At 38.9% G+C, this 24957-nt stretch overlaps 1 protein-coding gene across 4 annotated transcripts in view; it reads right to left on the bottom strand.

Annotated features, from left to right (window-relative positions):
- Positions 1–23057, bottom strand: part of mcf2lb (mcf.2 cell line derived transforming sequence-like b) — a 36833-nt gene extending 13776 nt beyond the window's left edge. For 2 of the 4 annotated variants that reach the window (XM_077579128.1, XM_077579127.1), the window contains exons 1-14: positions 16359–16904; positions 12734–12817; positions 9861–9975; positions 6340–6430; positions 4542–4661; positions 4321–4437; positions 3952–4101; positions 2891–3015; positions 2495–2609; positions 2310–2429; positions 787–978; positions 522–713; positions 290–449; positions 125–180 (exon numbers count right to left, since the gene is read on the bottom strand). In XM_077579128.1, coding sequence (XP_077435254.1) covers positions 125–180; positions 290–449; positions 522–713; positions 787–978; positions 2310–2429; positions 2495–2609; positions 2891–3015; positions 3952–4101; positions 4321–4437; positions 4542–4661; positions 6340–6430; positions 9861–9975; positions 12734–12817; positions 16359–16761 — 2040 coding nt within the window. In that variant the 5' untranslated portion in view covers positions 16762–16904. Of the gene's footprint in view, positions 1–124; positions 181–289; positions 450–521; positions 714–786; positions 979–2309; positions 2430–2494; positions 2610–2890; positions 3016–3951; positions 4102–4320; positions 4438–4541; positions 4662–6339; positions 6431–9860; positions 9976–12733; positions 12818–16358; positions 16907–22472 lie in introns of those variants that run through there. The other 2 variants (XM_077579129.1, XM_077579126.1) reach the window with 2 other exon arrangements.
- Positions 23058–24957: the final 1900 nt, after the last annotated feature.

The raw sequence follows: 24957 nt of genomic DNA, 5'->3' as shown, positions 1-24957 counted from the left end.
GTTCAAAGGTTTTGCAACTCCAGACAGATTTTTGTTATTTATTTGGTCCAAAATGGCTCTTTTGACAGGAAAGGTTGCTAACCCCTGGTCTATAACTACAGATAAAATCATGAACTTCACCCACTTTGTCACAGATTTCGTTTCCCTCAGAGTGGCTTCTATCCAGTTTACCTCGATGTGCTGAGGCAGAAAATTAGGATAGAGTCAAAACATATATATGTTGTAGAGATTTTTAAAAAAGAACACGCTATCTGGTGTTTAATGTTGCAGGAAACATGTTGAGACTGACCAGGTGAGCTGAGAGGAGATTTAATGAAGGCTTCAGGTCTGGGAGCGACCGGCTGCACTGGCCTGGTCTGCTTGGCTGCAAGCTTGTTCAAGCTGACCCTCCTCTTGTCGAACATCTCCTGCATTGACGTCTGCTTTTGGAACACCTTCTCCACTTGCTCCTATTCAGCAGCGATAAAAGCGTCAATGTCATATTCAAACAGCAATTGCCCAAACCGGATCCCGAACAGTACCCTGAGTTGCTGGTCGAGCACTGCCTCATAATCCATCCAGATGCTACTCGGGTCCGATAGTCGGTTCTGGCATGCGTCCGCCAGGAACCCCTCCAGCTCCTGCAGCGCTGACTCCGCCCCCTCATGTGACTGACACTTGTCCACAGGCTGAGAGGCCAGCAGGTAAATACCATCATCACACCACTTTGAAGCCTGTAGAGGACGATGAGACAAGAATGAACACATGAAAACTGTTTGTGTGTTTCGGTACACACGTGTTGCTCACCCCCTCCAAGCAGCGATGCAGCTCTCGGGCTTTGAGGAGCAGCTCCTTCTTCGCCTTCAAGTTGTCGCTCAATTCCTGGCAGAGCGTTCGTAGCTCGCTGCTTTTCGGCACAATGGAATCCTGAGCGTAGTGAGCCTTCTGGATGAGGTCATCACCTTCACCGGCCAAAGCCAAAGCTCTGTCCACTGCCTCCTGTGGACCACAAACACAACTTTTGTCAACACAGGAACCACTGATTAGGAAAAATAAATAAGAACCATCCAGTTTCTCTCAGTAAATGAGCAAAAAATAAAATAAAATAGAACTAAACATCATGAAGTTTTCTTAGGTTTAAAAATACATTGTTTCCTTCCATTTTTACAGGCTTTTGTTGTCTTTCCTCTCAAGTCCACCCGAGGTAGGGATCACTTTGAAAACAGCTACTGTTCATGCTGTCGTTTAGTCTTATAAAACACAATAATGTTCAGCTATTTAAACATAAAGTTAGCTTTGCTGGTTTCTAATATAGCCCAAGAGCTAATTAGAGCTGCACCATAATAGAAAATATGAAGATAAATATGGAAATGTGCAAAATATTAATTTTCTCCTACCTTTTGTCTTCTGTTTTTGGATTATTAATATTATTATTTTTTGTAATTTATCAGACTTTGTTTTTCATACATTTTTAGACTTGTTGGGCAATTTTATACACATATGGTAATTTCTGCCTCTTTTCTCCCTTTTTTGGACATTGTATGAATATTTTATGTATTTATATATATATATATATATATATATATATATATATATATATATATATATATATATATATATATATATATATATATATATATATATATATACATATATATATATATATATGTTGTTGTTTTTTTAAACTTTTTTTTGCTATCAATTTTCTGACTTTTTTTCATAATTTTGTAGACATTTTATGGTAACTTTGGGGATTTCTTCTTTTGTTTTTGGACATTTTTTTGAACTTTTCTTTTTCTGACTTTAAAAAAAACCTGCCTTCTTGTTTTTGGACATTTTATGGTTACTTTTTGAACATTTTATTTTCTGCTTTTTAAAAAAATAAAATGTCTAACTTTTTTGGGGCAATTTTGTTTGCAATAAATGTAATCTTATGTTTTTTCTTCTTTTTTTGACATTTTATGGTCACTTTTTGGACATTTTAGGTATTTTTAAAAACCTTTTTATGTACCTTTCATCTCTCTCCTCTGACAACCTATTTGGACTCTTGACATTTTTTTAAATATCAAATTATTCATTTTAGAATAATTAATTAAAATTGAATGATGAATTAATGAATTAATATAATTAATAGTATAGAATAAAGAGCCACATGTGGCTCCAGAGCCGCAGGTTGCAGACATCTGATGTTATAGCACGACAGTGAAAAAAGCACTTTACAGACGCTCACCCCTTCACCCAGTGACGACTACCAACTGGGCCCCGCTGCCCAAGTTTGGTCAATTTTACAAGCCGTATTAATATTTATATTTAGCGTATTCATCACTTACGCAGACTCTCTCCTCGTAGGTGGCGAGATCACTGAGGATATGGTCAGCGTGGACGTGGCTGATCCCCACCTCATTGAAGGTGGCCAGTTTCTCAGACAGCTGATCCAGCAGAAGCCTCACCTGCAAAACACATTCAAAATGAGTCAAAGAAACTTCAGCACTGTCAGTTGATTCGATTGACTAACCTCCTTGTAGTTGTCCTCAAAGTGGCGTAGCTGAAGACACTGCTCCAGTTTGGCCCGGTGCTTCCCCCAGAACTCATCAAAAGCCCTTTCCGTCTCGTCTAACTGAGACAGCAGTCTGGGAAAGCGCAGAGAAGGAGGTGATGGTGGAAAACTCAGAAAACTCAGTTGGAATGCTGCTCAGAGAGCTTAATGCCAGTTGACACAACACTATGAGTCTTCAGTGTGCTCATGAGGCCAAAAAAACATCAACAGTACCAGTTTAGCTTCAAAAACGACAAGACAACTATCAACAAGCTAAGTCATTATTAATTTCCTTCCTCACAAAACCATGCTTCTCAATGAAAAATCTGCCCAGCCTTGTGTGGCTCAAAATAAGCAAATGTAACAAAAAGTCACCTCTGCACAGTTGCCAGGTTCTCCAGTTCATCCTGGTTCATGTTGTGGTCAGCGTTGTGCATCAAAGGTTCGTTGATGCTCTCCAACAGGCTGCTGCCTTGGCTCAGAGCCACCAGAAGATCATCCTTGACAAACACACATAGACAATCAACTACACTACATGTGGCTCTTTAGTCCCTCTCCTGTAGCTCCCTGTAAATCTCTAAAAACTTTTGTATAATTTTTTTTTATTTATTTATTTTTTTACATATTTATTTTAATTCTTTAGACAAAATATTCTCGGAATGAATTAATAATTTACTTTTGAATTATTAAATATTCAAAAAATGTCAGAGTCCAAATTTAAAAGTTGTCAGAAAAAGAGAGACAAAAAGGAAGATGAAAGTTTAAAAATAATACCTAAAAAGGTCCAAAATCTGACCATAAAATGTCCAAAGACGAAAAATAAAAGCAAAAAAATTACTATATAATGCACACAATATTGCAAAAAAAGTCAGAAAAATGTTTTTTAGGCAGAACAGAAAATGTTAAAAAAGTAAGAAAAAAATAACCCCCCAAAATTACCATAAAATTTCCACAAAAATTGCCAAAAATGGCAGAAATTTCATAGCAAAAAAAATAACTAAAAAACTGCCATAAATTGTCCAAAGAAGAAGAAAGGTACAATATTAATATAATGTGTGCATACAATTGCAAAAAAATTCAGGAATTTTACAGACAGGCAGAAAAGGCTAAAAATGTATGAAAACAAAGTCTGATAAATGACCCAAAAAATAAATACATCAAAAAACCGAAGACGAAAGGTAAAAGAAAACGAATCTCAAAGTATTGGATGCTGCATATTTTCTGTTATGGTGCAGCGCTAATGAGCTCTTAAGCCCTCAGTACTTTAGACTAACACTAACACAGTGTATTATTAATCACAATGTTTAAAGATTTTGAAAAGACAGATTTATGGTTATTTATTTGGCCTAAAATGACTCTTGACAGGAAAGGTTGCTGACCCCTGAACTATACGACGCACATAAACAAGTGGATCTGACTGACAAATAAAGGCTCACCTTCATCTTGTCTTTCCGGCAGCCGTGTGCACTGAGGAGTAGGGTTGTGGCCTGGGTTTCATTGGGGAGTTCTGTTTCAGCCAGCTCAGTGCCAAACAACTGCAGGGCCTGAGCCGTCTTCTTCACCATCAATGCAAAGCCCTCGATAGCCTGCCAGCACAATAAAACAAGAAGATGTGTGCCAGATAGCTTGCCATCGTGAAGAGACATTCATGTCCTTTCATGGTCATTTGCTGCCATGGATGTTGAGTGTGCTGCGGGAATAACAGTTTTTGCCTGCTACTTTACTGGGTGTATATTTATCAGACAACTTTTTATGCTTCAAATGTTTCTGTGCAACATAAAAAGTGTGTTGATGCCTGTACATACGGTGCGGTGAGTGATCCACTTCTCGTGACAGTACGCTTGCGTTCCCCCGAGGTCCTGGCTCAGCTGTGTGTGGTCAATGTAGGAGTGAAGCTCACTCACCGAGCTCAGCATGATCACCTGGAACAGAACCACCAAATGTGACCCCTGCAGGGCTTGCGCACGCAGTACAGTCTACAATAGGGCACAGGTAAGTAAATTAAGGTGAGAGGAAAGGAACGTACAGGCACTTTCATTTTGAACTCATCCTTGTTGAACTTGAAGAGGATGTCGGAGAGTGTGCGCTGGAGGAGAGTGGTGGGCCTCAGGACCAGAACCAGCTGGAGGTTTCCTGGGAATGAGCCCTGAGGTGATAGTGAGGACAACATCCAATAAAAGAGCTGTATCAAAAATCTCCCTTGAAAAAAAAAAAAGGCTTCATTTCCAATTCTTTGATTAGAGGGCCACTGATTTCCAACAACCTTCATATTATTAACATACATCACAAGATAGGAAATTATTGTAAAGGAGATAGGAAGGTCGTCATCAACAGCCATGCGGAACAGATAATGTTGATTTAATTTAAAACAAGCTAACATCCTCCATCATCGTCTTCAGAGGGCAGCTCTGTTGGTAAATAATCGTTTCATCTTTCCTGCATCCTCCCCCTCTTTCCTCTGTGCAAAATTGATTGATTCAACCTGAAACAAAAACAATGCTATATCTGAACATTTTGAACCAGTGATAGCCAGGTGCTTTAGCTGGGATAACCAGAGAGGCAATTTAGAAGCTCCGATAAAGCTTTCATTAGGATGATGTCACTATCTGATAATCATTGCTCTTCGAAAGGCATAATTCAATTCATCATCCAGTGGCAATCAGACAAAAGAATAAAGAAAGAAAAACAATACGGCGTCCTTTACCTAAACCATTCAGTGTATTAACTGATTGGCTCAGATGGAATCCCTTTTTGTCAAATAGAATAGATAGAATAGACAATAGAATAGAAATGATCTGTTACAGAGAAAGAAAAAAAAAGAAAAAGAAAAAAAGAAAGAAAAAAGAAATGATCTGTTACAGGCGTGGGAATAACCCGTAATTCTGATGATCACAGCAAGACATGGTGACAAACAGTGTTAATTTTGACAAGATATTTCAATTTAGTTATACTCTTTTGACTAAAATGACTTAAAGTTTTGATCATAATTTAGTCATCTGATTGTATTTGAGCTTTAATCCAATTTTAGTCGACAAAAATAAAGAGAAGAAATGAAGAGGCATTTTAGTTTTCCTTTAGCTTACATTCAAACTTTTATACAGAAAATTATAACACACCTATTTGTAACTGTAGTTTAACACGCAAGACACACTTAACATAATATTGTCTTTATTAAACTTTGTTTCAATGAAATATGTTGAACGAACAATAATTTGCCATTTTAAAACTTAGCTTTCACTGAAATAATTTAACAAAGTGCATAATTGCCAGAGATTCATTTTACAGCTGCACAACGGATATAAACATATTTGAACATTAAATAAAGTGCAGTGAACAGTTTCTGAGTGTTTTTTTTCTCCCACCTACATTTCATTCCTTGTTCTGATTGGATTTTGTGAATTTTCATCACTGAGTTTTAGTCATTGATGAAATTGTCAGTCAACTTTAGTTACCGTCATTGTTTCAATGAATGGCTTCTATTTTAGTTTTTGTTTCATTTTTCACTGTAAAAAAATATGACAATTTTTTTTGGCCGACGAAAGTGAAGGATGATGATATGCAGAGATTTCACATGTTCTAGTACAACTATCAGAATTCCAAATTGTACCACACAGGCACCGCTTTTGGTTCTTTGACACTTTCACAGCTTGAAAACAAATCTGTACCTTCCTGTCCAATAATTAACCCTACGGGCTACATTAGTAGATGGCACATTGAGCGACACAAATGGACTCCTGCTGTACCAATCAACATTATGCCTCTCTCTCAGAAGGCCAGGTGCAGACATTCGCAAAACAAAGAAGCCACCAGCTGAGAGAACTCACCGCAATCCGAAGTAGGGTCCCTTTGACGGCCGCCCATCGGTCCTGCCGACGATCGATGACGAGGATGAAGCCCACGTCCGTTGATGGCAAACTGGCACACACACGGTGAGGGAAAATCCATTAATAGTAGAAAACGAAGCGCAAAAATTGTTCAGATGAAAAAAAGCAGCAAGGGTGCAGTTTTCCTTTGTGAGACAAGTAATGAAGCCACGTTGTGTTATTGTGTGGCTCTTATCTCCTCAGACAGAGACGCACCTCCCTGTGCCCACCCTTCACCTTGGGTGGCGTCTCTGCCAGGCACTTTACAAAGTCGCTCACATCTTGCCAGCATGCATTGGGAGTAAGAGAAACAGCAATCCTAAAGCACATCTGCTCATTGTGGTAAACACTTAACACCCCTAAAGTTAAACTGATGCAGTAGAGCTGGATGGGTCACAAAGGTACTGTAGTTCCCAGTGTGCAAATAGTTCATGTCCTTAGCCTAAGCCCCGCCCCCTCATCTAACAGTCATCCAGTAAGCAACCTTTGTGAGCCAATCACAAAGGTTGCTGCAAAGTGATGAGTAGCTCTTGTAGCCAGAGAGTAAATATAGAGGGGGAAGGGTGGTCCAAGAAGAGGCCACTGTAAACAAGGTTTTATGGTTATCCAGTCAGAGAATTCTCTTTCAGTTATATACACCCACTGGCCTCAACCTTGTATATTTACCTGAAACTAAATAATAATACTCCAAAAGTTACTTATTTATACATAATATTTAGTTGCTGTATTGGTGAGTAAATAACTATAATTAATCAAATTAAGACAAACACATTTAAAATAAAAAATAAAAAACACAACCAAAAATACCAATTACATATAAATATTAATACAAAAATTGTGAATGTTTTTTTTCTTTTCTTAAATCGACCCCAATTCTCTTTGTTTAGTTATGATGTGTATCTGGATATTAGTTATGTGGCCTTTGTCAAAAATTATTCATCAGCTGATCCACTTATCATTCTTTAAACAAGCAAGAGGTCACGATACCCGTCAGACAATGGCCCCCAGGGGAACACGACATGAGACTCTGTTCGTCATTAAGATGGCCCGAGGTTCCTCAAGTAACCTTTCAAATGAAACACTTAACTGTTCAGCTAAATGTAGAATAATGCAACACACTGACTGAAATGCAATTAAAGACGAAAACGATTGAATGATAGGGAGAAAATGGAGGAATGTTTTGGATTATTGTGGTCTCACACATTTACCCCTCACCCGTTTCGTCATCCAGCCCCCCACTGTAAGACCCCCTGCAGAAGACTGATAACAACGCTGGATTATGACTGATTAATGCAGGACTCATGGCCATTTTTTCCCCCCTTGTACAGTGAACCCCTGCTATACAACATAGCAGGACTTTCAGGCGATCCTTCTTTTTAATGGGTGTTTACAGACAAGTCTGAATTGAAAGCTGTGGGCCTTCGGTGTAGTACCACTTAGTGCTGTAACATGCCGCACTGCAGCTCTGAGATCTACTGGAAGAGATGCAGCGTCGTTAACAGCAAGAAGAAGAGAATGTCCCCTTCAGTGCCATGTTTTTAACCCTTTACTTGGTTGTTCCCAGAGAGCAGAGGAAATATATAAATATAGGAAATATATGCCTATGAGCATTGCTTTATGCTCTAGGTATACTTTATAATTAGGGTACTGTAACATCTATGCTAATTTCCTCTACAGCATTTGGCATTATATGTTAACAGTAAACTAGGAGACTTTCATTAGATATACGTAAATCGTATAAAAATTCATAAAAAAATAAAAAATAAAACGAAGAAAAAAAGAGAGAGAGAGAGCAATGATGATGACATGTCAAATCGGTAAAATTGATGAATGAACAATACTGCGCTCTCCAGAAAAAAAAAAAAAGATATACGTAAATCGATATGCTACGGTTAAACACCTGTGTTTAAATATAGCGTGTAGGAGTGGTAAAACTATATAAAAAAAGTTTTTTTTATATGGTCTCTGTATTGTGGACGGGTCTGGAACATATCCCATGTGATAAACAGGACCAATCTTGTGATCAAGGCCAGTGCTGACTATCAGACGTCAGAGGCTACTATAGAGGTACAGACACGTCTGAAAAATCAATGGAGTGTCTCAAACACTGCCCATACAGCAAGTTTATTTCCTCAAATAGACTTCAGGGCATTTAATTCCTCAGCCACTAAAAGTGATTCCAGATGATTATTTGAAGGCGGCGTCTATTCGTGAGGAGGCCCAAGAGATGTAGACGTTGATTGATCGCTAACTGTGCTGCAAAGACACAGAATGCAGTTTTTTTGTGTTCGGGTCCCACAGTTGGAGGTCGAATGTATCATTTTCTAAATTTGTTTTTTCCCCACGGCAAATACAATCTCCCAGACTTATATGCAAATGATCACTATTCGTGGTAAGGACTGCGCCCAACTTAGAATAGTGGTCCACTACGTTTATATGCAGGCAATAATCATTTTAAAACCGTTTTGAAAGGGCATGTAAACACGCGCAATAACCGGAATATACTCTTATTTGGGTCTAAGCCCCTTGGGTTACCCCTTTCATAGCCATAATACTGGTTCATATAAATGCAATCGGAATACTTTGAATCAACGGGGAACTGCTTTTCACAACCTCTTCTTTGTCTCCTTTTCCTCTTCTTCGCTTATTTGTATTTGCAATAATTTTTTGGTCTTTGTAGTAACTTGTACTCGCTAAAGGACCCTCCCTTGAATACAATGATTTTTTTCGCTCAGTTTCCATGTTATTTTCTGTCTTTACGGCGAAAACATATAAAAATATAAAATATATAAAATATATATATATAAAATATACACATACAATAAATGCTAGTGTATAAGTCCGTGCTTCTGGCCTGTAACCCAACGGAAATACTCAAGCTGATGTCCACACACGTGATGCCTGCAGCAAAGAAGCACACTTCTGAAGCGAGGAGGAAACCGACTACTTTATTTAGCGTGGTGAGTGACATAAATCAGTCTTTTATTGAACGTATAGTAAGTTAAAAGCGGAAATTACGTTTTATTACATAATTACGTTGTCCACGCGTCACGGTCCGAATGGGGTATTCCAATCGAGCACAAATGAGCATGTAAACGGGAGTAACTCTTTCCGCTACGCAGGTAAACGTGTTACCTCGAATGTTTCACAAAATTCTGACCTTAACCCGAATATTGACTGCATGTAAACGTAGGTTCTCCCAAAAAGGAGGCAAAGCATACTTGCTTCAACCTGCTCATTTTATATTTAAAAAAAGATGATTACACCCTACATATTTAAACACCAAACTTTCCAACCAAACTATAACATTACAACACTCAAAGGGGTCCTTTTTCTTTTCTCTCAACCTGTTGCAGCCCATACTTGCCTCTATGTACAGTATACAATAAAAACCTATAACACGCACACACACACACACAAAATGCAATAATAAAATAATTGTAATTCAAATAATGCGACAGCAAGATGGCAAGCAACCTCACCTGGGTACACTTGTCAGGTAGGTGAGCACATTGTGAAACTCTCTGTCCGTGATCTCGCCAAAGGACGGGAATTCTGGGAACACGATGATGGGGCTGCCATTGTCTCCTCTGCCTCCTGAGCAAGAGCAAAGACACATAAGTTATAGTATCTGATAAAAATAGTACATATATAGTACAATACATAGCGTATGTTAGTTTATGATGTGTACTAATTTGTTTTTGGTTGTTTCTGTAAATTGCGGGTCCATCTGAGCTACTTGTAACAACGAGTTCAACAATTACAATCACATTTTCCGTGAATAAGAACAATTCTGGTATTCATTTTACAGAAACATTAAGGTCAACTCTAAATATCAGCCACCACCATGTATCTAGTTTCTTTATTTACAGTAGGCTGCCCAGTCCAGTAATACATCTCATGGTTCATGGTTATTAGTTCCCTTTCTTACTACCCAATATCCATTAAAATCTCTGATGCTGTTTTATGACAACGAAAATCACACCATCATTTTCACACGTTGTCTCACTGCCTGCATATAACAGCTGCTCAGTCAGTGCCTGTGCCCGGAATATCAATCCACCGGCTTGCTCATTCGTTTTTCCCGTCGCTACGGCAACAGCAAGATGTGCGGTCATGGTTCTAATCATGTCTATAAAATGGTTCCCGACAATGGATCTGCCTCACAGTCGCCAAGGGGGTGTTGATGTAGGAGAACGTTTGCAGGTATAGAAACACTTTACCTCAAAATACAAATATTATATATTACATGTAATATGTGTACACAGTATATCAATGAATAATGTTTATATATAGTCATAAATTGAAAAAAAAAAAGAACTGCACTGTCCTTTGCTTCGTGTCTAAAAGAGATGAAGAAGAAGACTAAAAGCAGTGACATTTGAATATCAAATAACTGCCCCCCCCAAAAAATAGGTCACTCACAGGAAATATGCAAATGCAAAATAAAGCTGACACATGAGTTAGACTGGAAAACTGCAGCCGTCACTGAAGTGAAATGAGAAGAGAGAAGTGAAATAGAGTGTGTTGAAATATGCAACCAGGAGAACTTCAAAAATAATAAACACTCCGAGACCGCAAGTATTTAGAAAAGTTAATGCAGTAAACAATTATCTCACTAAAGAAAAATACAGACTGATTTTTTTCAACATTTCTTCACTTTCTGTAAAGGAATAACACATTTTACAGTTTTTTTTCCCCTTCACGTTTCCCAATCCTTTTGTATGCATGAAAGTAAATGATAAGAAATTGAAGATTTACTTGCATTAAAAAACATCAACAACACTATTATTATTTTGAACATAACTGTAGAATGGTTGAGTTGATAAATTAGATGTGTAGATTGTTAACCATATGTAGAGTGTGTGCAATGTAGATTGCTAGGAGACTCCCTTCAACTAACAGTCTAGATTAATTTAGCCTGACATGCAAAAGTTTCAGTCAAGATATATCACCAGTTAGGATATATCACGTCAATATTGTTCCAAAAACCCCAATGTAGTAGTTTCTTTTTTGACAGGGCTTTGGCGACATTTTGTGGCATTTTGGAAATTTTCAGGAAGACTACAAAAATCATGAATGGGTGAGTTTTTCAGCAAATAGTTGGAGATAGTTTCTAAGAAAAGAACAAAAAAACAAATGTGACCGGCTCTGGCAAAAGGGCCCTTAGGGGTCAAAAAATTAAAATTGAGATTTTCATATATTCTAATTCTACACTTAAGTCCCTTTAAAACGACATAATACACAGAACTCTCTTAAAGGGATGACATCACGGTATTTAAAGCCCTTCCACAGTTAACTATAGTCAATAAAATGATTAAATCTTATCTTTGGCACAATGGCGATGTCATTTTTTATGAAAAATTAAGTGTTTTTTTGGTTATTTTCTAACATCCTAAAGGGACGATCAAAACTCTTGCACGTGTCTGGTGAATGAGGAGAGCACGGCGTGGGGGAGGAGTGACTCTACTGATGGCATTTTGTTTCTTTAGGAACACTACGAGGCTTAACTTGCGTTCTTGATAGACGTTTCACATTGCTCGGCATAGAGCCAGCCGCCATTTTACGTTACTACGCTCGGAATGCGTTGCCACATAAATAACAATGGTGGCGTACGTCCAACTAAAGTTTCTACAAAACGTATTAAACTAGAAATGATTTTTGAAAAATGATTCTCATAGTTACGTAAGTGACAACCAAATAAATAATATAGAGCAAACTTGTCATGACAGTCGGGGTTCCTTTTAATATTTTAAAAGAGGAGGAAGTTTGACCTCTCAGCAGATGGAAGCAGCCTCAACTTCGAAGATCTCATTAAGCTTATGATTTATATTCTGAGGCATCATCAGCCAAAGTTTGGTTGTTTTATTGTTGCTACTTGTGGCCTTTTTTTTAATGAGGTAAAATTAGCTCAATCGGAAGTTTAAGAATTTTGTGTCAATTGCCATTTGATTAGATGTTTTTTTTTATATCTTGAATATTATTATATCTCAAATCCATTTGGCCACATAGAGAAAATGAAAACGTTGTGTCTGCAAACAATAGTCTCTCAAAATATATATCTACTCTCTCCTTTATTATTTTTTGTTTTCCTGTCTTTGTGGCAATCCGCTTCTTCCTTGACAATCAAGCCATGCTTTTGTGGGTTGATAAAAAAAAATAAAATACAGTATAGCATGTACTTTATGTGGCACCTCAAAATTTGATACAGGGTTGCAGCGTGTCAGTAGATGTTAGGTGCTCAATGGCAACAAACAAAAGTAATTGATGCATTGAGGTTAAGATTGCATTCATAAAAGGAGAAAAGACCAGTTTAAGTACCAGACACACACACAGTGAGTAATGAATGAGTCACCTGAAAGAAAAGCGAACTGCCTCCTGAGTTCAGGAGTGATGTCAGCAGCACGGAGAGGGCTGCTGTCCAACTGCATGATCTCATCTGGAGGGAAGACACAAAATTGTCAATTACACTGACTGAGACCACCGTTTGTTTGGTGTTAGTGGGATAAAAACTGGCCAGGGTTCAGCTTGAAACTGAGAGAACAGAAGAAGCAAACAAATCGATAGCCTTATGACCTGTGGTTAAACCAGAGAAGCAGGATGGAGGGGAGCCTTGTGAGTGCTGCATCAAAAACAAAGTGAAGTTCTTTTGAAGATGGTTTCATTAGTGAAGGGGTTTTGGTTACAATGAGTGTGAAGGTCACCCTTGAGTTGACCCCATGTCAATTTAACACTCAGCCTGATAATTCTTAAACCATATTTGGTTACTAAAGTGGATGTTCAAAATGGACTCAAGCATACATATTCTCTTTGTCATCTACCAATATACTATGATCATAACAACATTTTGACAATGAAAACAGTATGCATGAGTGTGGACTTGGAAAAGAATTTTTTTAGTTGTTATAGTGGACGCCAGGATAATATGCAACTTATAAGCTTATATGCAACATTTTTAACATGAACATCATGCAAATCAAATTGCAATTGTGATTGTTTAGTTAAGCTCCAACCACGAACCAGAAGTGTTGACATCATCCAAATGATGTGTTTTATTGGTTTAGACACGCAAATATGTCATGTCCACTGCAACCATCTATGGGTCTGAAGGGGTTAAACATCTGACTCACTATGACATCAATGGAAGAGCCCGCTCAGAAAGAATGTCACTGCACATCTGTCATCTTCCATCAATGATTGATCGGTTGAATCTAGTTACTGTACAAGGCCATTCTGGTGTTTTTGTACACGGCCGTCAAAACGGCTGTCACTCAATTGGCGTCACAACCTCGAGTGCTGTGCTGTGAACACATTGTGAAAGACAGAACAATTGAATGCACTTCCATTTGATGGCAGAAGGTACAATAAACCACCAATTGCAGTTTACATACCAAGTCACAGCTTTAGTAGGTCAACACTGAGTTTGTGAGTAAATTGAGACGAGATTGTGCCATTTTTTGTTGTTGTTGTTGATTTGTTATTGTGTAAAATGGGTGCATTGGCTCAGTAATGATTGGGAAATACTGTTCTGGACTACTAAAGTGGGTGATCCGGGGGTCACTATGACAACAACAGAAACAGTATTTCCTTTACTACCATCATCATTTCGAATCTGTAAGATGAGGTCTAATTATCACATATTGCAGACCTTGTCTCCAAAATTTGTCAGAAAGACTGTCTTGTTATTGATTGCCTTCTATTTGAAGAGATTAACAGTTATTGATTAGGAGCAGACATTTGAGGAACAGCTTCAATTTCCCCTTTCCTTTTATTGTAACCTCTGGCGAGGGCGTGCACGCAATGAACAAAGCATCAGGGGAAGCTGAAATGAGACAAGACAAACGGCCTCCACTCTGATGTTTGTAACTTGGTATAAAGCAGAGCTGCCTCATAGATGATAATGGCCACTTGTTGCCTGAGGTGATGGGACATCTGTGGGACAGCTCACGCCGCTCAGACAACCACACCTCAGCTCCCGGCGACTCCCACACATCAAATCCAAACCACCACTCACTATGCATTGTCTACAAAAAAATTAAAAATGAATCTCTTAAACATGCCAGTTTTCTGTTGCTTTTTCTACACATGCATTAAAAAAAAAATCTGTCCTCAAATGGACTAGCCAGAGTTGTGTGCAAGTGCTTGTACACACTTCAACATACTAAATTATCCAACAATGTTTAATTTAATACTTGATCATGAGTTCATGTTTAACATTAGTACTTAGCACAAACACTTTGAGTAAACACATTATGTATTTTTTAAATAAACAGTGAACATATTCAAAATCTAAACAATAGTAATCATATATGGAAGCTAGGATGGGAGTCAAAACTGTCCATTTAACCCTTACAACCTCAAACCCTTATCTTGATTAAATATACAATATAAAGTGTCCTTAGTTATTAAGATTTAACATCACTTATTCATAGCTAACGGCATCATTCACCCTCTAGCCTTTAAAATGGGAACGAGCAAACATAACATTACGCTACAAGTGAAACCACTCTATTATGTTGGGAGTGTCAGGTTTCAGACCGCTTTCGTTTGCAACTTTTCTCATCACTAGGTATCAGTGATGTCACAAAAACATTATAGGTCATAGGTCCACATTTCAACTGTATGTTGATTAAGCACACGTGAGTATGGTTATAGAAGAGATCCACACAAGAGATGCATCAATCAAAATGTAGGCATTATTATTTTTGTAAGAAAATTGAGAACAATTCAACTTTTTTTTTTAAACAGGACACTAAAAAAACTACAGCTGAAACAATAAATATTGAACATAAAAATAAAAATGATACTAATAATAAATAAATGAAAACAAGTTAACATGTGCCTGTAAAACTTGCTACTATTGTTTCACACTGCCACTGAAACTCTCAAAGTCGCATGCAAACACACCAGCTGCTGTTTTGAGTGGCTAATGTTCTTTATCGGGCTTAAGGTCGGAGATTAGCGTCCTGCTTGTTTTTGTTGGAGGGAGACGAGTCAAACGTTAGTGGGTCACAGTCACTGACACACATTCAACAGGTGCCAAGCTGTATGCAGCAACCTGGCCCGGAGGAGACCAAATGCACTTAAATAACAATAATGTGTAGAACAATTAGAAAATCTCCCAATAAGACACACATGCGTGCTGTGAATCAATGAGAAGTATCGACATAGGACGACCATTTGGAACAGGGCTACTCGAGCACTCATAACATAACAGTCAATGGAGCATGGACTTAAGGTGGAAGTCAACTCAAATAAAATAAAAAAATTGACAATATGCTCTATGCAACCCCACTGGTCTAAATATGGTATTCTGGTTAATAGCGTTAGTAGAATATGAGTTAAGCAGGAAAATCCAGGTGTTTTGTTTTTATCCATCTAAGTAGGCGGCCATTTTGCCATTGCTGTCGACTGAAGATGACATCAATGTTGCTCAGGTCTCAGGTAACAACCAATCTCAGCTCAGCTTCAGAAAACAGGTGAGCTCTGATTGGTTGTTGCCTGAGTCCTGAGCAACATTGACGTCATCTTCAGTTGACAGCAGGTGGCAAAATGGCCGCCCCTTGAGATGGATAAAAATGACTGGACAAATGTAAAATAAATCAGAATGTCATGTTTTGACTATAGTGAGGTCACATAACAATATATTAGTGTCAAGAAACGTTTAAGGTCGACTTCCACTTTAACTGTTGATTGCTCAACTCTGCAAATTTCTCAACAGAATCAATCAAGGTTTTATGATGGCAACAGCTTTGTCTATTTAGATTAATTCCTAAGGAAAAAGCATTGCGAGATGTGAACAAATCAGATAAGCAAATATAATGATGGTTCTAACACTTGGCCTTGGCGGAGAACTCCATTCAAAAAATAAATAAATCCATCTTTGGTATTGGATGTCATTAGATTGTTCAGGTTTACCTAATGAAGTGGTCAGCGTGATGCACGGACAACACAAAGAGGAGAAGACATCAGACACCTACCACACAACCAGTGGCAGTAGCGGCAAAATCTGTAGTATTTTTCAACCTCCTCCAGGGAGATGCGTACGTGATCCCAGCTCTCCTCTACAGGTTGCAAACACAAATGCAGGAATCCACTCCATTGCTCCACTTTATGACTCTTTGGTTGGCTTTCTGCCTCTTCGTGTACTGGTCCGAAAGCAACCTCCATCTTACTTTCTTCCGTACTCCCCTGCCGTCTCTCCTCATTAGCACTACTTGACATTACAAGCCTGTACAACTCCTGTCTTTCCTCCAGCTCACCCAAGTCCATCTTCTCCAATCCCACCGTACTTTGCAGCTCAGAATCCACCTCAGTGCAAAAACCCGAGTCCAACTCGACATCCACAAAGGAGCCTGAATCTGACATCTTCTCTGCTTCCATCCTGCTGCCCCAGGCTTGTTGACTGCTCTTCGGCTGCTGCACTTGTTCCAGTCATCACAACAGGTAGCCTCTCATTCGGACGCCCTCCCCACCTCTTCTCTCCACATTCAAAGCGCTGTGTGTACTTCCCAGTCCTACCTCAGGTTACCTTCCCTATAGCGGACAAAAGCTACCTTGTACCGCTCCAACCTTCCCTCCCACCCAGATACTCGTAACCTCTTCCTCCAAAAGGACAATTAGCTGACCACGCCCAGCTCAACATTACACTGACATTTTACACACACTGCCCACAATATTAATTACATAATAAGCAAAACAAATGAATTACAGTTACATTGGAATTTTAAAAAATCACAATCTTTCTTGCAATTGATCTCAATCATTGAATTTATAGTTTTAAATTATTGAAGCGTAAAGTGTGCTAACACTGAAAAAAAATTCTTATCTTCCATTGCACATCTTTGATGAAGTAATGCGGTTAGGTGGTCAGTGTACACTGTTCCACTCGGCTGCATTATCTCAGGGAATGTGGACCTGGAAGTACAAAGCCTCCATTCTGACAGGCCCATTTAAACACAGTCTCAACTCCCCCTTTAACCATTCAAAGACTCTGACCATTCCAAGCCCTCGGCCTAGCTTACACCACTCAAAAGATTTCATTATCACTAACTCTAAGAGCGTCCTAATTCTCGAGGCACAGTCAATGAAAAGCACTGTTACTTGACTCCAACATAACAATTAAAGCTCAGTGACTTGTATAGAAAGATACAGTGCGGGCCAAAGTCAGCTGGAAAATTTGAACAAGGCCTGTTTATCACATTAAAAATGTGTCTTCGTGCGTATGTGTGTGTCGATGGGGTTTTTGTTTGCTCAGGTTATCAGCACAATAAACATTGAGTATGTAAACACCAAAGCTAACATTGAGTTGGTCGCAAAAGTGCATAAAACACAGGTTTGTTTGCGATGGTCAATGATTCATTACAAGCACTAAAGAGGTAGCCGATAAAGAGAATACGTTGAATTGACTTGGACCCTGTGTCACATCTTCACATTTTCTGGCTCCGAAACGGCATATTCATGTAAACAATGGACTTGCAGTCGGCAGGTAAGCACATGGTAACAACAATTACAGCATCAAAATGAAAGTTCTCATGTTGTCTGCTGTAAATACTTAAAGTGACCACTGACCACAAATGGCATATTATCTTTAGAATCCACAGTGATCCAAGTAACAATGATATGGTCAAAGGAGTGTGTACCTAGACTTGCACTTTAAAAATCAAACACAGCTATACCACACAGCTGTACATAAAGATTAAACACACTGTATAGAATCAAATTGAGTCAAATAGACTATAAATCCTCTCTTGTCATGGTGGAAATTACAAAATTGCGGTTCTGAAAGCACAACTAATGATAAGATAATAATGACAAGCTTGTAATACTTGCAGGGTCAACGTGCTAAGTGCTCAAGAGTTTCTCAATCCCTGTGACGGGAAGCTTTGTGAGGGAAGCGGCTAGCTTGGCTGGCCGGAACCAAGCAGCACGAGACAGAGCTTCGACTGCCGCCAACTTTTAGTTGTGATGGTGAAATTGTGTCAGTGAATACTTTCAAGCTCCTTTGTAGTAATCACTGGGAAAACTCAAAAACAAGTTGATTAACTGAACATATGCTGGTGGAGTTACCTCCTCGTCTTTAAAAAGTAAAAAAAAATTATGCTAGCATGGAAATTACAAACAATGAACATTTGAATAGGCTATATCTAATAGACAACACGAGGCCATCAAAGTAGGAGGTCATTTTCTATCTGATGGCATTTCAGTAGATTTGCACATATTGACTGCAGAAACTGTTAGGGCACCTGACCTAAAATAAACTAGTTTTTTTTTTTTAAACCTGTTTGCAGTTAAAATAACAGCACAGCCAAATCTGAGACCAAGGTCCTCAGTCAGTAAAAGGCGGAGTGCTCTCTCCAGGCTGCAGATGAGATTTTGCCCCAAGTGGAGGAGTTTAGGTACTGTATCTTGGGGTCTTGTTCATGAGTGAAGGACGAAGAGAGCGGGAGCTTGACAGGCGGTTTGGCGCAGTGTCTGCAGTGATGCAGAGTGGCAGACTCTGTATTGGTCTGTCGTGGTGAAGAAGGAGCTGAGCCGAATGGCGAAGCTCTCGATTTACCAGACAATCTATCTTTCTACCCTCACTGAGCCACATTTTGTTACCAAAAGAACTGGATCCCGGATACAAGCGGCTGAAATGAGTTTACAGGATGTCCAGGTTCTCCCTAGAGATAGGGTGACAAGCTTGGTCATCCGGGAAGGGCCAGATGAGGTGGCTTGGGTATTTGATTAGGATGGCTCCTGAACGCCTCTCTTGTGAGGTGTTCCGGATACATCCCATCAGGAGGAGGCCCAGGACACGCTAGAAAGCCAATCTCCCAGTTAGCATGGGAATGCCTCGGGATCCCCTTGGAAGTTCTGTACGAAGTGGCTGGGGGGAGGGAAGTGTGGGCTTCCCTGCTTAAGCTGCTACCCCCGCGACGCGACCTGTCATCGACCCCGGTGTGTCTTATTATATAAAACACATTTTCAGATTTCAGATTAACAAAAGTTTATTGTCATGTAAACAAATGGATAAACCATCGTATCTTTTGCAGTTCAATTAAAAAGGGTCAATTGGCTAAAATTGAACCAATTTGTTCTATTTGTAGCAGCCAAAAAGAAAAAAAAACGGCCATTGAGGATAATTTGCATCATTTATAACATGATGACAAATTTCTTTGGAAGATAATCATTACAAAAAAGTGATTTTTTCCCCTAAAAATAAAATATAATGTTTTCTATCGACAGTATGAAAAACAGAGTTGACATCCTGCCTCACACACTCTTTTAACATTTGGAGATGATTATATTTTTCCAAAGATAGACCAACCATAAATATTTAAGGATAACCTTGAACAGAAAATAGCAGTACGTATGCACTGGAAACTATAGACTGGTAGCTTATAAAAGTATAGCACAAGTAAAATGTCAGCATTTCTTTCACTCACGTCGCTTAAGGGTAACCATTGGAATCGTATTTTCCCATTTAGAAGCATTCTTCTTGGCTTTCCTCACCATTCTTTCCTCCCCCTGTCTTGCATGGACCACGGGAGCTCTCAAAGTGGAAACAGTGAGCCCAACACAACTCCAAACGCTTCCCTCGCTTTCGAAGCAGCTGCTGCGCTTGCGGCGAAAACCAAATGACGGCAATAAATGCTGTGCAGCCGCTCAGATTTGTATGCTGGTAGTGTATGTTGATGCAGCACAAGATTGGACTTGAGCCCCCCCCCCCCCCTTCTCTCTCTCTACACATACACAGACACAGACACACACACACTGTGGTGCATACAAAGACATGGAGGGTGAAGAGAGAAGGAAGCCAAAATAAGAAATTCAAGCGTGAGAGTGACTGGGTGTGATGCCTGCCAGTATTTACAGCATAGTCGCACCTCAGCAGTTTTGCAAAGAACATAGTCTGATGTAGTGAGTACGCAATATCAATTCAGAGAAAATTGTGCCATTTTCTAATCATCTTAGTATGTTCACACTATACTGTTGTTGAACTAATTCATAATATGAGCATCACGCTCCTCACACTTTTTCAAACCTAGCAAGAAAACTCTCACACACACAAAAATGAACTCGTCCACAAAAACAGAATAGTGATTATTGTGACATGACAATACTGCCGACACTGATATTGGCCCCAATGCTAGCGGACTGTTACGTTTTCAAGAAGTCAATTTTGTAGTGTAGGCGTAATTCTAACAAACAAATAGACATCAGACATCAAACCACTACTAGCTAACCAATGGCGATCCTTGCACTTTCTTTTTTTTTTTTTTATCATAAAAGCATACAAACAAACCAAGTAATGTAATAACTAACAAATGGCGATCAAAATATTCTCTCTGGTCTAAACACTTTGACGTGTGTACTTACTGGCGTGATAACAAACCAACAAGCGGCAATCAAATTCTCTGGTCTTTCGCTTTTTGTGCATAACCCTACAAACAAACAGACTATCTAAAAAATGGTGAAAACTTCACTTCCACCTGCAGGCATTTTGATGTGACACCCTACCACCAAACAAAAATAATAGCAATCAAATCACATTACACTTTTTAGCATAATCAACAAAGAAGGGAACTAACAAATGGCAAACAAAACAACATTTAACAAATGAACAAATCAATTTGGGTTTTTGGTGCCGGGTCAATGTGGAGTAAATTTTACTCTAAACAGAGTGTATTTTCTCACACTCTTAACAGAGTAAAATGTACACTTGGAAGAGAGAAAAATATTTGTGTTTTTTGTTTTGTTTAATTAATTCATAAAAAAATTATTTTAAAGTTAGTCACTCAAAGGTTGAGGAACAAACCCACAACTTCAGGTTGGGAGTTCTCCAACCCACTCCCTGAGCCATGCAGCTCTTATTGTGTGTTAGTATATTGTTCGTGTCAGCTGGAATAATAACTCGCAAGAGACGAAAATGATGTTTTTGATCTCCTTTTGGATATAAGCAAATTGTATGAGTGGCATGCCTCAGGTGGTAGAGTGGCAGTCTTCCAAACTGAAGGCTGTGACTTCGTTCCTCAACCTTTGTGCAAATTAAAATGATAATAATAATAATAATAAACTACCGGTAGTAACATTTTGTGAAAATCTCTCCTTGCAAAATTTACTTCGAGTAAAATTTACAACATTTGCTGTAGTATTGTATCCTTGCTCTCGCAAGATGTATTCTCGCGGTATTTGTGAGTTCACAAACTCCCGAGAATCCATTTTGTACCGCTACCATTGATTTCCACCGATACGAACCACTGGTGGTTCAGACCAATAACAGAGCGACATTGTATTTGGGAGTGGTATATATGCAGCTGTGACGAAAACAAGAAGAGCCGAAGCCGTTGGAAGAAAGAAACCAAACATGGCGACACGGGTGGACGAATGCGTGTACGCTGCAATTAATTCTGCTCTCGCTGAATTAGTCTCTTGGATCCGCACATCAACATTGCAAAACCGACAACATAAACTCAACGCCATGATATCAGCTAGTCGCATGTCGGTGACGACATTTTCATCCTTTGCCGTGATTGGTCGAAACAAAAGTTAGGTAGACGTGCACATGGTTCTGCTTCGTCCAATCAGCTCGAAGTGTTGTACAGCATGCCCCGCCTTTCCCGAGCAAATCAACGCGGAGCAGTCCCAGACTGATATTTTGGAGAACTCCCTCGAGTGAAGCACAAATCAATCTGGCTATTGCCAAGCTAGTAGCATTGTGCCATATACAAAATCCAACGGAATTCTCACAGCACACTAAAAATACTTTGAGTAAAATTTACTCTGAATATTTTTACTCTCTTGCCAGTGTAAATTTTACTCTGTTTAGAGTGGGACCAAATAGACTCTATTTAGAGTAAAATTTACTCTATAGAATTGACTGTAGTTTAGTTGTCTATTGTTCCATATACAAAATCAATACAAAAATAATTCTCACACCATCAAAGCAGTATGCGTACTGTACATCAATGAAGACACATGCTATTTTCCTAAAGACTTACACAAACTAACCATTATCTACCCCATCATTTACATTCCGAGTACTTGCAGACTTGCCACAAGAACCACACAGGATTGCCAGATCATAAAAAGCAAACTTCTCCTCTTACCATTCCACTCTCTCCAGGAATTCTTACGGCTGGCCGGACCGAAAGACAAAGAAGAGCCCAGTCCCGAGATGTCCAAGTTTTGAATCAAAAGACTGAGCCGGTTCATGATCCGGTACGACGCCTCGCCACCCTCCCGCAAAAACTCATGCAGAGACATTTGGCGCTGACTGATGGTTTCAAAGTCACATACAAATTCCCAGAGTAGGCATGGGTAAGATCCTGCTTTGGTTTCACTTCAGATATTGTACAGGATCAGACTGATGTGCATGCATCCTGCAATGGCAAGACCGCCATGGTGCACACCTCACGAATCCGGCTTCTTCGGCAGATCCACATCGGGGAGTTATTGCAAAGCTGGCAGGTCTAAAGAGCTGAGTCACCGCACTGCACAATGTCTGCATATGATCACGCTATAGGCAAGAATAGATCTTGCTCTGCTGTGCTCTGCACTAACACAAATTCACTCTGGCCGACTCACATACCTCATCGCAAGTGTAAAAACTATTGACAGCCGCATAGGTTTCCCTGCATGGAAGAAGCCGGCAGCCGGCAGCCGGTGGAGCGCAAATCCCCTTCTGTTGCTTGGGCTAATTATATTCTTCCACAACCTCTACTAATCTTCCTCGGCTTTCCCCACAACTTGTTTTACCAGACACCTTCAACTTATTCCCAGTATCTACAGCCAAGACTAATAAACCAGCTTTAAAGTTTAAAAACACTGATGTTTGCTATGCTTGTGCTATTGTGTGAGCCAATATTTGTCGAGGGAGGGGGGGGGGGGGGGCATGCAAAGTTGGACGTTGTTTGTTGTGTCAATCTGCTGGTGGTGTGTGTGCTCAACTCTGGTAAACTCAAGTCAGGCAACTGTTTGCTTAGTACCATGATCTCATGTGAATTTAGTAGGAAATTAGAAGGGGGAAACATAGGGTTGACCGGGTACACATACTCACCCACATACAAAATGAAAAAAATTAAAAAGAGAGAGCAATGATGATGACATGTCAAATCGGTAAAATTACCGAATGAACAATACTGAGCTCTCCAGAAAAAAAAAAGAAAAGGGTTGACCGGGTCTGTGTTCCAACAACATGAGTTGTACCATGCCTGTACAAGCACCACAAGGCTCAAAGTCTAAATGAAGCAATATTTTTCTGTACAATGCCTCAGAAGTCGCACAAATCTTGGGGGTTAATTGCCATGACAAGAGACGGCAATACATTTCACGAGACCTTCGTTGAGTGAGCACCAAAAATTAACTTTGGCAGGCATCTGCATTTTTGCCAAGCAGCCGTCTTCATTTAAGATGTCGGCCAATTTCGTGAGACATAGTTCATGAGAAGTCTTTTTTTAGTGTATAAAAAAATAAACCATTTTTTTCAGCACTGAATCAAAATGAAACATAAGTATGAACAAGGCATGATGATGAATACTATACACCAAAAGTTAAATTAAGCAAATGCAAAAAAAACAATTCTTGTTAACTGGAAAAATAAACAAACTCTGAATATCAACCAATGGTCTAAACCTCCTCATAAATCACATTTTAATGGAAAAAATATCTGCCTCAAATAAAAACCAAATATCAAAATTTATAGAAACATGGTCTATATATATATATCTATATATATAGAATTTTTTAACCTAATTCTGGTTACTTAATTCTGCCTGTTAGCGAGAGCCACCACATCGTGATAACTTACATTGATGTTTCTGCATTTGGCAATTTATTATTATATTATATTATTAGGATGGGATTTTTTTTAATAGGTTTTAAGTGAACTAATGAATACACACATGCTCGCACGCACACACACGCGCACATACACATACTCACCCACATACAAATATATATATATATATATATATATAAAAAAAAATAAAGAAAAAAGGAGAGCAATGATGACATGTCAAATCGAATGAACAATACTGAGCTCTCCATAAAAGAAAAAAAAGAAAAAATTAAGCAAATGCACCTAATCATCAGTCAACGTACTGTTTTATTTTTATTTTTTTAATTTAACATGGTTAACTTCTTTTTACACTTACGTGAAGATCAAGAATGTTAAAAATGTGATGTGTGAAGTAACAATTTAACATCACAACTCACATTAATCTTAATACAGTTTACAGTGACCGTTATTCACGGTGGATAGGGACAGAGCCGTGCGACAAATTTGTGAGTAGGGTTTTTAATTATCTATACATGTTACTAGATGGTGGCAAACAACTTTTTTTTTTATCTAAATGAAACATCACAACTCACTTCAACAAACTTGCTTGTCCTTGACACAAAATGCCACCAGATGGCGCCAAATCAACACTGTAATAGACCCTTCTCGTTGACGTCACTTTACCCAGAATGCTTAGCTACCGCTTACCCTCCTGGATGGCAAACAATCAATAAAAATACACGGAGAGAGCATTGTTTTCAGTTATCGTTTCGTTCAAACGGGGGGAAAATATGACAAATGTAGCAAAAAACGTC

The sequence above is a fragment of the Vanacampus margaritifer genome, chromosome 11 (genome assembly GCF_051991255.1).
Source record: "Vanacampus margaritifer isolate UIUO_Vmar chromosome 11, RoL_Vmar_1.0, whole genome shotgun sequence".
Classification (NCBI taxonomy): domain Eukaryota; kingdom Metazoa; phylum Chordata; class Actinopteri; order Syngnathiformes; family Syngnathidae; genus Vanacampus; species Vanacampus margaritifer.
This window is presented reverse-complemented; position numbering and strand designations above follow the sequence as displayed.